This window comes from Fringilla coelebs, assembly GCF_963513975.1.
Source record: "Fringilla coelebs genome assembly, chromosome: 2".
NCBI lineage: Eukaryota > Metazoa > Chordata > Aves > Passeriformes > Fringillidae > Fringilla > Fringilla coelebs.
Genome location: NC_140029.1, coordinates 94,227,223 through 94,240,678, shown reverse-complemented (window position 1 = coordinate 94,240,678; position 13,456 = coordinate 94,227,223). Strand labels below are relative to the sequence as shown.

The window sequence follows — 13,456 nt, the reverse complement described above, 5'->3', positions numbered from 1 at the left end:
AGGTGGTCTCCCCAGCATTTGCAGCTGTCCCACCGAGTGCCCTCATGTCACAGCCGAATTCATTATCTGCCTGGTGGAATTGTTATTGTGAAAAGCCAATTAAACTGAGATGGCTACTGTGGGACAGCTGCATTGGTTCACTTGGCGCAGCACTCAGAGTTCAGAGACTCAATAGTCTCTCTCCAACTGGGAGAAACGGCTCTCAGAGCTGGTCAAAAAATAAAATAAAACAAAACAGAGCTTGCCAAATGTGAATTAAAATCAGAATTACTGATGCAAACTGCTGCCACCTTCACAGGGAAGATTGGTGCTGGCAATTAGAGCACTCATGAGATGTTTTCCAGACAGCTCCTTCCTTCCTTCCTTCCTGCTATACAGCTTGGCTCTTTGGAAATAGCCAGTGCCAGGCTCAGGACTGCCCTCCACCTCCTTTTCCATGGAGCTGACCACTTACTGGGCAACCATTACACAGCTGTGGTCACAGAGATTTCTTGGGGCAGAAGGGATGACTACCCAGCCCAATCCCTCACCTTAAGTCAAACCAGGCGGATCTGGCCTTTATATAATCTGGGGAAAGTGCCAGCTGCCTACCCAGTTTTGCAGGAGAGGCTCTGTGACTCCTGATCTTTCCATCCTCAGGAAAGCAGTTGTTAAGCAGTCCCAGACAAGGGATTTCAAGAAGAGGGGAGAATTGCTCTGCACCACAAATGCCACTGTGACATCTCAAAATGGGGTTTTTCCCACAGGTGTTTGTAATTCAAAATGCCTCTTTCTATATCTGGGCTCTCATGCCTCCTCCGATGAAATGAAAAGCAAAGGCTCCAGGAGTTTCCCTGGGTACAGTGTGAAGCCTAAACTGCCTTCTGGAGAGCCGTGCCTGTGTATTATCCTGCACAAAACACATTGGGATTCTATGGGTGTGCACCAGCCGTGCCTTTGAGAAATACTAGTAATTTCTTTGATGCAAAGAGCTGGTGGTGTTGATGTTGCAGCTGCTGGGGACAGTTATCAAGAAGATGGCTGTGGAAAGCCTGACAACAGGCAGTTAATAATTTTAGCATCCAATTTGCAGAGACTTGGTGTATAATGATGGACAGAAACAAAGTAATGATCTCTTAATGAAATTTCTCCTTCATTTAAACTCAAAATGGGAGGATGGCACAGGAAAGAAAAAGAGACATTTTATATCCTCCCGTTGATTGTAATTCCCTGCCTTCAGCTAGATCAATATCATTTCTGCTGGAGATGGAGGCTGCCTCTGGTTTCCATGGCAATGTGGTTGTTGGAGGCTTGCAGGCTCCATGAATCCCCAATTTATCAGTCTTCTAGGCTTTAATAATGGAGACCAGCAGTCAGGCAGCTTATGAATGGCACATGTCTTTTGGGCTGGGGGAAGGGAGGCGGGAGCATGGTTTGTAGTAAGGGCTGCAGCAATTTGTTTTCCTGCCACCGACAGCTGAAGGGGGAGGAGTACGAGGGGAGGAGTGGCACATTAATTCTGGATGCACTGAAGGAATTTCTAGACCATTTTGTCGCAATTACAGCAGATTTCCTCCTTTAGTTTCTTTTCCCTAGCCAGTTTTACTGAGGAAAGGGAGGAGAAGAGCTTCACAGTCAGTCCTGTGTAAGGAGGTGGGAGCTGTAGATGGAGAACCCAAAGCCTCTAACGCTCCACACGTTTCCTTCCTCTTCTTAACCCTCTTTATTTCAGGATCAGCAGTGCATGAATGCCAGCAGTCTGCCACAGTTTCAGGTTCATTTTTATCCCCTTACTGATCCTACCACCATTGCCAGGCCTCTCAGCAGAGCTGTGAGATGGGCAGACCTCTGAGGACCTGATCAGTCTGTCAAACTTCTGTCACTTGCTGTGCTATTCTCTGTGCATCTGCTTGGCCTCTCCAAATTCAAACCTCCATCCCCAAAGGGCTGTAAGCTTCATTCCCTGAATTAATTACTTTTCTAGGAATGTCCTGGCTGTAGAACAATCTATCTGTCACTTTAATAAAGTTCAATTGGCCTATATCTATTTAGGGTATTTCCATTTCTTCTTATCTTTCTTCTGATTTCTCTCCTATAATCTGTTAGGGCAGTTGCTCTACAGGACCTAAAGAATAAATGGATGTGTCTTAGAAAGACCTTGTTCCTCTGTCCCCTCACATGCCCTGTCTTTCTAAACCATCCTCCAGAACTTAAACCAGCAGGGGAGAAAAGATGGGTGACACAAAAAAATGCTGTTGCATGAGATGAGGGCATCCTGTTTTCCAATACATGTGCCTAGAGCAGCTGTCAACTGTTACATTCCACAGCTGGAAGGAAGTTAAAACCTCTATATTCAAGCTCTTTGAATCATTAGGTATTTAAAGAATTAAAGAGTACCCTTTCTGGTCTGCAGGATCTATGTGAAATCAACAGGAGAAGAGGAGAAGAGGAATAAAGAACAACTTCTGGGTAATTTTTTCTAAGGTTTTCCTCAGGTGAAGTAATGAATGCAGGAGATAGAGGGGCTGGTAGCTTGGAACCACTCCTGGAGGGTGCCCTTCTGGTTCATCAGGACAGCTGAGCACCTGATTGTTCACCAGATCAACTCTGATTCCAGCTGATGGCTGGGGACACCCTGTACAGGTCACTTCCCATTTCTCCCCTTCAAGCTCCCTGGCTGTGAAGACCATGGAACCTTGGTCTGTTGAGGTCACAACACCTCTGAGGTCACAGCACCTTTGATGCTGTTTGGTAGGAGGCTGCTCAATGCAGTATAAAATATCTGCCTCTAAGGCACTCTAATCCTGAAAGAGCTCTTTTACCTTGCCTTTGGCCACTGTACCACACAGTCTCCCACCTGCCCACCACTTTCTGGTGCAACAGAGCATCCCCACAGAAGCACTGTGACAGATGACACTGCTGCCAGGTGGGAGCACTCTGTCCCCTCTGCAGCTGCCTTTGCTTGTAGTGTGACAGTGGCCAAGGGACTGGCCTTGCTAAAGGAGATCTTGCTGTCTGAGAACCTAACCACTCTGGTAGGGCTTCTTCCAGTTGTAGCTGGATTTAAATTGCCCAGTTTTAGGTACAGTAGGAAGGGAGTTTGGGACTAAAGTGCTGGTGATAGGCAGCAATAAATGAACAGTCAGCAGTAGGCATGTCATTTTTCTCAGCTTCCATGTCTGGCTGCATGCATGGATGTGGCAAAGAAACAGCAGTAGAAGAAAGAAAGAGAGCTGCTTCTTTCCCATTCTCCAGGATGGAAGAATATTTGCAAATGTAGCTCTAACAGGGTTAACACTTCACATTCACAAGGAACATCCTCCCTTTTCTCTCCCCACCCTCTTCCTCCATCACTCCCATTTCTCTGGAGACTTCAATGCTCCCTTCCCTCAGCCGAAGTTGGGGAGTTTCCTCGGCAACCCGGCAGCTGATGTCTAGACACAGTGAAAGATGCTTTGCAATGGAGCTGTGAGCCTGACTCCCCTCAACACCCCCTCCCCACTGCTGCGCACCCTGAGCAGCTCTACCACCTTTCCCTCCCTTTCCATCAACTGCACACATGGATGTCAGTGCAGGCTTGGGTTTCCATGGTGCTGCTGGAGGAAGAAAGGCGTGGGGTGAGATGAGAAGGAGCGGAAATCCCTAAGCCGCTGGCTCTTCACCCTGACAAAGTGCAAAGGCAGCTGGGGTGACAGAACTGTGTCTGGCTGTCCTCTGATGATTTAGCAGGATCAGAAAAAGAGGCAGATGTCCAGGCTTGGACCAAAGTTACCAGCTATGGGACAGGACTCATAGAAGTTGTAGTTTTTTGGGTTTTTTTCCTCACTGCAACTGAACAATTCTCATATGATTCCGGAAAAAGATGAGATGGTACAAGAATAGGAGGCCCAAGCTACCATGTCTTGGGGCCATATTAACATTTTTTGTTTCAACCTTAATAGGCTGACTTGCTTGCTGCTTTCCAGTAATTATTGGGTGACTTCCCTGGACCTCTTGCCTGCTACTTGCACTGGGGACATTCCTCCCCACCATCTTGTTGCAGTTTGTACCAAGGGTTTGCAGATCTCCCAGGTGCCATGTGCTCACCAGGTCCCCCCAGGAATCAGTACCATGGGTCTGTCTCTACTGAGTGAGGGATTCACCAGGGATTTGGGAGAAATCATACAAGTCAGTACCCTGGACCAGACACAGCCACTTCTGTGAAATACCCAATTCTTTCATTTCTTGGTGTTTAGCTGGGGCAGCATAAGTCTACCCTTTTTCAGAGGCAGCAAGTCAGGAGGGTGAAGGATTTTAGCTCTGCATATAATGCATAATAGGGCTGGCTGCAATGGGCTAACATGGATCAGAAAGAGAACTGTGTAAGCAACAGCACTGAACCTTGTTTCAGCAGTCTCAGACCTACCATCGTCTGCCTGGAATAGACTTCTGGCTGGCTAGAAGGACAGATGGATTGGGACAGATGAATCAAGCTGTGAAGCCTGGATCCAAATCTGGATCCAAATGTCATTAAAACTAGGAGATGCTCAGGGCAGGGATTTTAAATGAGGCTTTCCAGTGCTCCTTATCATAAAAAAAAAAAAAAATTATAGAGTCATCTCTGGTTCATGTGAGATCTGCTTTTAACAGGACAGGAAAGCCCAGACTAATATTTGGGAGCAGAGTGACGACTGGATGAGGAACAGGTTTTCAGTTCCATCTCTGCCCAAGCTGTAGCTGGCAAAGGACAGAGAAAGGAGGAAGCACGACAAATGCTAGAGAGAGCAGCGTCTGAGTAGATTTGGGCAGTTCTTCAGTGTGAATGCACAGGAGAGTTCTAGCTGCACAATCAATATCAGCAATAATTATGCAAACACCGAGGAAGCAGCAAAAGCAAAATCTCTGCATCTGTATTAGAATCCCAGAGTGTTGTGCAATTTTTTGTCTCTTGGCATTGACTGTGGTAATTTAAAGATCTGCAGTGGAATAGAGACAAAAAGGAAAACAAAACCCAAGCCACCAGTCACAAAAGAAATGATCATCAGAGAGGTTGCTGCTGCTGTGGTCATAAGCTGATGTCTGCTCTGATTTAATTAATCTTGGCAAGTCAGATGGGAGCTGGGCAGGTCCCAAGAGGCAGTGTTTTACCCGGAAATCCACTCAGCCTAATTTCACTAATGTAGGGCAGTGGAGAGACTTGGAGGGGAGCCTGCATGCTCAGCCATTAGAGCACAGCGTCGGCAAAGGCAGCTGGAAGCACCCCCATCCAGCAGGACTGCTGCTTGCGTGCCTGCCTCAGCTTCACAGCAACCAGAGCTGCACATGTTCCAGGCGTTTTCTCCCCCAGCAGGGCTCGCAGACATGACTCTCACCCTTTCCAGGAAATAAGTGGAGTGCTGAGGAGCAGGAGCTCTTTAAGACCCTATTGCAGCGAGGCTTTATATCTCACTTCCATGTTGTTACTCTTCCATGATGTTTCCCAGCAGGTGCCAGTTGGAGCTGCAGGTATAAAGCCTGTCTTTAACATGGGCCCTTTAGCTGGGAAAAACACATCAGCCTCTCCCACCATGCAGCTCAACCTTTAAACAACTCTGCAGTAATGGCTTAAGGTTTGTCCAAGGCTGCCCAAAAGGTTTCTCAACTTGACTGCACTGTCCAGAGTGCTAAATTGAAGTGAGAGCAGTGGCAGCTCAGCTCACAGATGCCTATCTCTTTGGCAAAATTATCCTATGCTATCAAATGATCTGGACTGCAGCAAAGATTGAAAAAAGAAAAGCAAACTATAACCTTAGAGCAAGAAGGGCGGGACCACGGGACTGGAGGACCCACAAAGAATGCAAGTGACGACTGGTGTGCATTAAAAGAATTGTAAGGATGGTCATTGCAAGCACAAACTAGGTTGGTTTTATTGATAGTTTGAAGTGAATTTTTTTTAGCTTTCTGACATAGCCATTCTTCCTTCTCCCTTCAGGACTGAATTTGGTTTTGGCCCCTCCTCAAGTTTGGGGGTTTTTTTGCTTTATAATACAGCTCCCTCTCCCCTCCTCTTCCACTCTCTCATTTTGTGAGTTTGGATCTTTCTTTTTGCTTTGTAGCTGGAGTGCTCTAGAACAAATGTGAATGTCTCCACCTTGGCTTGCTGCAGGTGTAGACATTCCCAGGCTGCAACTTGTCCTAAAGTAGGCATCCAAATGAGACAGGTTAAGACAGTCTTAGAAATGTCCTATTTATTTCCACTAATTAGGAAGGAAGGAGAGGATGAGAAGATCAGCTGCAGATATCTCTCTGTAGATATTTGGAGTTAGGTGAGATGTCCATCCACTCTGACTTCAGCTTTCTTGTTTCATGATGTCACCATGTGCACACTGATGCTGCCCCAGTCCAGGCCCACCTGAAGAAAGAACTCATTGCTTCCTGCTTGTTCTGTCCCTTGCAAGTGAACACAGGGGGCTCTGATTGTGCAGGCAGGAGGAGATCTCACAGTGCTGGCATGTTCAGAAGGGAGGCAGCTTTAGACAGGTGGAAGTTTGGCTACCGAGGATGAAATGCTTTTGTTCCTCAAGCAGGGGATGGCCTGAATTCTCAACCACTTTTTTGTTACCTTTTGCAACAAAGTGAATGAAAAATGCCCAAACTGTGCAGTTCTGACTGTATAATGGTATTTGTCCTCTGCAAACCCAAAGGTACAATATCCCAGAGTTCAAAGAAATGGAAAATCAAGACTAGTATTGGGTAAAAAGCAGTGTAAGAGATATCCTCTCTGATGTATGGAATGCCCAGGACAGTTATCTGCTAATCTCCCTGGGGATACCCTGCCCGCCTTTGCTGGGACACTGAAAACAAGGCTGGAGAAAGCCCAGAAAACATACTGCAGAAATAGCCTGCATCAAACTGGTGAGTCAGATAAGATGCCTTGCTTTTCCTCGTGGATCAGAAGCTGCTGTTAACTGGCCCTGATGTCACTGGGGTTGAGGTGCATTGCCCCCGTTGCGCAGGGCGAATCCTCTTCTTTGTACTGCTGTGGTTTAGCAGTGCCACCGCTTGACCTTTTTTTTTTTGTGCTGAATTCTTTTTTCTTTCATGATACTGCTTCTTGCTAAATTCATTACTACATAATAACATCAGGTTGCTTCTTTCCCCTCATCCCAAAGATCGATGAAGTGCTGGTAAAGCTGCTAGGAAACAAGACATAGCTTAGCAGTACACAGAGTCTTTCCCCTTAAAGCTTCAATATCATGCAGGAGAAAAGACGGAGAGTGAATTTTGTGTGATAATTCTTATTCAAAAAGCTAGAGTTCTTGTTTATACTTGGAATATGCACAGTCCAGCATTTGAGTTGTATGATCCCTCTCTGTTGACTTGAATATGTGATGAAGTGACCTTAAATTGTTCCTGCTGCTCCACGATCCTTGTTAGTCCAGTCTGTTTCATCCATGGCAGAAATCAGTGCAGTCTCTGGCCTTCTTCAGCAGAGAATCGTCAGCCTGCCACTATCTTCTCCCCAGAGAACATTAATGGGGACAGTGAGGCACCTCTGTGCGGTTCCTCTGCCAGCCAGGGATCTCTAGGCGCCATGGGTACTCCCTGGAAATTAGATTTGCCACTGTGGTGAGCTAACACAGACTAGAACATGGCAGAAAATTGTGTTTCAACTTGCCTGCTTATCCTAAGAGCAAGGACAGCATGGGAACACTGGGAGCTAACCAACATTACTGCCAGCTCCTCCACCTTGACTGTGAGCAGATTTCCTGTCCATCCTTCCTGGAGTGCTGTCAAGAGCCCACCACTGTAGGAGCTGGACCCCACTTTCAGCTGCTGATTAACAGGGCATCTGTGTGACTTGGTAGCACAGCAGATGTGCAGGACTCCCAGTGTCTGTCTGTCCATCCCTGTGCTTGCTGTGTTATGTGCCTGTCTGTTGTGCTGTCCTGAGGGGACTGTGAGACTTCTGGCTAAAACCTGTGCATATTTTTTGGTAGGAAGACACAAAAAGTTTTAAACACAATGAATAGCAGTGTCAGACTTGGGCTCCTGAAGCTACGTTATGTCTCTTTGTTGGTCTTTCACTCATCTTACATTTATGTGAGAAAACCCCAGAAATTCTGCCTTACTAGAATCTGTCAGAGCCATGTAGGAAATCAGACTTTGCTGCTGGCTAACAACAGTCTTTTCACTCAAATTTAGGGGTAGATGGTTGCACACTGGGATTCTACTCTCAGCTTCATAATTCAATGTGTCTCCTGCTATGAATGCCTTGAAGAACAGCATTAAAGGGACTCTCCTCCCTCCCAGTGATCAAGTAATTCAGGAAAATTAAAAAAGTAGGCCAAGTTTTGCCTCCCAATGATACTTGTTATGATCCTATTTTAATCAGTACTCTATTTTGTCTCTGGTCTGTGGTGGTAGCTGTACCAGATATAGATGGAGTCCTTGAATAGCATCGTGCTTAGCTGTTCTGTATCAAGGGAAGGAAAGTCCACAGATGTTTTTGCTGACAGGGGGTTTTCAGATGCAGAGGCTGAGGCCATGGGGATGTTCCCACAGAAATTTTTCTTTCTGGAAAATCAGCAGTCAGAATTTACTAAGATAAAAAGTATTTGAGGGTCCAGAAGCTGAGCCTTTAATGAAGATGATTCAGAATGGAAAGTTGTACACAACCTAAAGGTGGTTCATAAGGAAGTGGTGCTTAGGAACATGTTTAAAACCTAGGCTAAAAGAGCTGAGGGGAAGAGGGAAGTAGGAATGTAGCACCTACTTCCAGTATCGGAAGCAAATACAAGTCTGCCATCTGATGGCATCAAACGGACCAAGCCAAAATGTGTGAATGGTGTCAGTAAGGAAAGTTTCACATCCCAGTTAGCATTCTCCTGAAACACGGCTATGAGGATGCTAATCCTCACAAACTAAACACTGGCAACTGAGCATCCTCATTGTTAGGCTGACAGCACTGTGATTTTTGTGTACACCAAGTAGCTTTGCATCAGACAGGTCCCAGACACAGCTACCCTGTTCTGGAGAAGAAGAGAGTTTCGCCATATGGATATAGGCTGTGCGGTGCCAGTTGGCCTCGGGGCCAGGGAGCAGTCCCTGGCTCATTTTGTTTACTGCTACAATGTAGTTTGATAGCCCATCAGAGATGCCAGGAACTGTGCAGGGAACCCACAGCGCTCTCTGATTGAGATGGGTACAGTGTGTGTCATATCAATGACATGTGGTCTGTCCCACATTACCCTGTCCTCTTTCAGTGCTTGTTTCTTTCCCTGTTCTTTGTATCCCAAGTGTTTCTTTTCCCTGTTCTTTATCCCAAGTCTGGATTGCTGCTTGCTTGACCTCTCCACGGGCTCTGTGTGTGTGTGGGACTGGGAGCCACACACACACAGGAGGAAAAGGGAGAGATGGCAATGGAGCAGACTAGTCACTACAGTGCACTAAGACCCTTGTGCATTATTCTACTTACAGCTGCTCAGCCCTGGGTCCACCACCACCTTGTCCTGTAAAAAGCAATCCATGCAGTACATGCACTGTTTCTGAAAGAGGCTTGAACATGTTAGTGTACCCTGGTGAGAGCTGGGCAGTAGAAACTCTGAGACAATTAAATCTGTTCTGCTACAGTCAAGGAGGCATGGGCTTGATGCACCCAGGAGTGAGATTGCTCTGGCTTGAGGGATATTCCTTTCATTTGCCTTGTTCCTACTGGCTGCCTCTGCCTTCTTCTGGGTTCTGATCCTCTGTCTAGTTCATTGGGGGACAGCTCCTAGCAGTAGTTTTAACTTCTCATGTGAATAGTGTGCCAGAACAAGGTGTCTGACTGACAGGCAGAGCCAGCTTCCAGTTATACTCAGCGCTTCCCCCCAGGGCAGCTTTGCTTTTGAAAGGAGAGACTAGAAAACTGGAGAGATGTGGCAACCTCTGGATGAAGGCTCCCATTCTTGAAGGCTACAGACATTTCTCTAGATCTCTGTTCAGTGGGAGGGAAGTCTGAGTTACTGGGTGTAAATTTTTTCCCTCTGGGTCTTGCAGGCTTCAAGTGTGTATAGAGTGTGTTCTTTGTGACTCTCTTTAAGTCTCATCTGGGAGTATCCATATTGTAATTGGGGGACAGTGATTCAACAGTGGTTGGTACCATCAGTGGGTTCTGTAAAAGGGTGTGTGATCTAGCTGATGAGCCAGGAGTCTAATCAGTGCCCCTAATGAAATGAACAGTAGTTGCTTGGTGCATCAGCAGTGAGCAAGGCAGCTCCTTCCAGTGGCACGTGCTTTCTGGATGAAGGTGTTTTGTGAGAGCTACATATTTGCCTGCTGGGCTGAACCTTGGCATGTTCTTTTCATGCTGCAGAAATTCGAGGGACTTTGAGACCTGGGTGACTTTGGAGAGAGAGAAGCCTGAATCCATGCAGTCCATCAGGCTGCGTGCACATGCAGGATGCTCTAGATCACGGCTGACTAACACTGGACCATCTCTTTTCCCACTAGATGCTGTAGAAGAAACCAAACCTACTGAAAGTGCCCAGCAGGAAGAGGTGAAAGAAGAAGAGAGCAAGGCGGACCAAGAAAATGCCTGAACATTAAGAAATGACTCCCCATTGCCCCTCCCTCCCTCCCCCTATCCTCTATCCTTCCTTCCCACCCCAATCTCGATTTTCCCCCTTCCTGCTCACATCTGTGAGCCTGTGTCTGTCCCTCTCCCATTACCACTTAAACCCTTTTTCTCTCTGTGTGGCAAACATTTAAAGAAAAAAAAAAAAGCAGGAAAAATCCCAGTCAAACAGTGTGGCTTAAACATTTCTTTGTTTCTTGGTGTTGTTATGGCAAGTTTTTGGTAATGATGATCCAATCATTTTGGGAAAATTCTTGCACTGTATCAGAGTTCTTTGACCTGGCGCGTGCGTGTGTCTGTCTGCCCACTGCGAGCGCTCTCTCTCTCTCTCTCTCTCCTCTCTCTCTTCTCCAAGTGTGTGTGTGTGCAATGTTACGTTCATCTGAGGAGTCCAGATTTACTGAGTGAGTTAAAACAAAAGAGGAAGGAAAAAAAGGTTCTTTTCTTCCTTTTTCAATGTGATGGAATGAACGAAAGAAAAAACAAACAAAAGGCCAAACACAACAAACAAATGAACAAAAAAGAATGCTAAACCCCAGTTTGTTTTCAGAACTAAAATAACAACTAGAAAATGTGCCAATTAGCGTAATGCTTGGCTCCAGGCTCCTTTTTCAAACTGAACAATAATTATAATAAATGAGAATAATTATCATTAATACCACCGTGTCGCATTTCTATGCTGCCGTACATCCTGCTGGCCTGTGGTCTTTGGTGGGCCACTTCTTGCGTGGCCCAGCTGTGCTCCTTGGCCACAGTCAGTGACTGACTGCTCTCCTTGGCACGACTGAGGGGATTTTAAGGGGAGCAGGCTTGCATTTTGAGTGAGATGTTAGCGCTGACTAACATAAATAATGAAATTAGCAAGATCAGTTTTAGGAAAGATCACTGAAAGCATCCCTCTAGGAGACCTCTCGGCCTTGATTTGGAGAACTGTGGTGACCTTGGAGGTATGAGCCTGTAGAGGGACCAGCTTTGATCTATGCCCAAGGTCTAACCCCTGCCAGGGGTGTGCCGAGGGCTGTGAGGGGACAGGGCCCTAAGATGTGAGCTTCTCGCCACAGCAGGATGATGCTCATCCCACTGGGCTGAAGTCCCTGAGTGGCATAGCATGACCCCCCCCTACCAAAAGTGTTCTGTTTGGCAAAATAAATTGGGCCAATTATTATTCAATATTTACTGAATAAATAGGCACATGGGCAGGACAAGGCCTGGTGGTTGAGGAGCCAGTTGGTGGCACTTTGGGAAATACCTCATTCCTGCTCCTGCTGAACCCAGGGTGTTTCACCCAGCTCTAATGAGGGCCAAGGCTTTCAGCTGCCATTTATGCCTGTGGGCAGAGCCCCACCTCCTAAATCTCCGCCACTGCTTCCCACAGGTTGTGGGACTGTTCCCTGGTGCCACCCAGCCTGTCCCAGTGGGAGACTGACAGACACCAAAGCCTGAGCTTGTGCAGCCATCTGGGTCTGCTGCTGTCTTTATGAGCTGTGAGAGCAAACAGTTAAAATACATTTAGTAATATCTGGGCTTTCATAAAAGCTAATTACTGCTCTTTCACTGCCCTGATTTTTTTAATGTGCTTTCCCAGCAGCTCCTGCATGGTTTCCTGGCCTCATTGGCAATGACAGCCAGAGTACCCTGCAGCTTAACTGTGTGATGCTGCAGGACCGGGATTAAATTGTCCTCACAGCAGGAAGACCAAAAGATGGGAACGCTGACAGCTCCAACGTCCTTTGGTGGCTGATGTTTCTTGGAGTGGCAGCCCCATGGCCTTCGGAGGGCTGGCTAGCACTCCTTGTCCTACTCCTTTGTTCTCCTCCATCTCTTTGTTGGAAATAGGGAGAAAAGATGAACAGTGTCTCCTCAGAAATGATCGCTTTGAACGTAGACTGCTCACTGGAAGTGCCATCAAAACATGTCAGGATTCATTTCCATGTGCTTCCTGGCATTCTGTAGAAATAAGAGAGAGAGAGACAGGGAGGGTTTTTTCTAAAGAGAGGGAAAGAGAGAGTGGGAGATAGATTGGACAAAGATTTTTAAAAACAGGGATTAGAGAGATGAGGGGGGAAAAGCTTTTCGAGTGGATAGATGGATGATAGGGAGAGAGAGGGGAGTATAGCTAGAGAAAGAAAGATTAGAGTGCAAAAGATGAGAGAGAGACCGGAAGAAATTAGATAATATGGAGCAATAGATGATTGATAGAGATAGTGAAACGTAGATAGCTAAAGTAGATTAGACAGACTAAATAGGTAGAAAGATGGGCTGACTGACAGATAGGTATTGTGTCATACTTCATAAATGATATATATGCTAATATTCCCATGTCATGATGGGTGGTAAACCCTGAGACACCTTCCAGCCTGACCTCAATTCAGCAAATGTAGCGCAGACATCAGGCATTGCTTGGACCGTATGTCAGGTCTCACCACCCTGCCCGTGCCTGCCACGGCAGCAGCGGGGTGTGGGTGGTGTTTGGGAGGGAGAGCTCTGAGGACACGGGGCTGAGGCGTAGGGAGGAGAGGTGTACAGTATGTTTGCTGTTCGTAGCACACAAGGGGCCCAGCCCAGCGCAGACACTGCAGACACCCCGTGTCTCTAGCAGCAAGTTGAGAGAACTGAGGTTCAGCTCTCAGGATTTGTGGGAGAGGTGTTTGGGAGGAGGCAGGAAGGAGGGGCCATGTTTTTTGTTTGGCCTTATCTCCTGTCATGACCATTTTAAAAGGTTTTCTGTCTTGCCTGTTTCTGCAAAGACCATGTGGCTTCCCCGCTTTTCTGATTTCAGACCCCAAAGTTTTCATCTTTCCTCCATTTTGCTATTACTATTTTTAACTTTATAAGGAAAAGAAAACCACTTCTCATGTCTTCCTGGGCACAGGCCTTCCTCCCTCCTCAAAAAATGAAACA

General features: G+C 46.6%; 1 protein-coding gene across 2 annotated transcripts in view; it reads left to right on the top strand.

The window, feature by feature from the left end:
* The window catches only part of GAP43 (growth associated protein 43), a 51,582-nt gene extending 41,049 nt beyond the window's left edge, over positions 1-10,533 (top strand). The window contains exon 3 of one of the 2 annotated variants that reach the window (XM_084226195.1): positions 10,432-10,533. In XM_084226195.1, coding sequence (XP_084082321.1) covers positions 10,432-10,520 — 89 coding nt within the window. In that variant the 3' untranslated portion in view covers positions 10,521-10,533. Of the gene's footprint in view, positions 1-2,392; positions 2,414-10,431 lie in introns of those variants that run through there. The other variant, XM_084226196.1, reaches the window with a different exon arrangement.
* Positions 10,534-13,456: the final 2,923 nt, after the last annotated feature.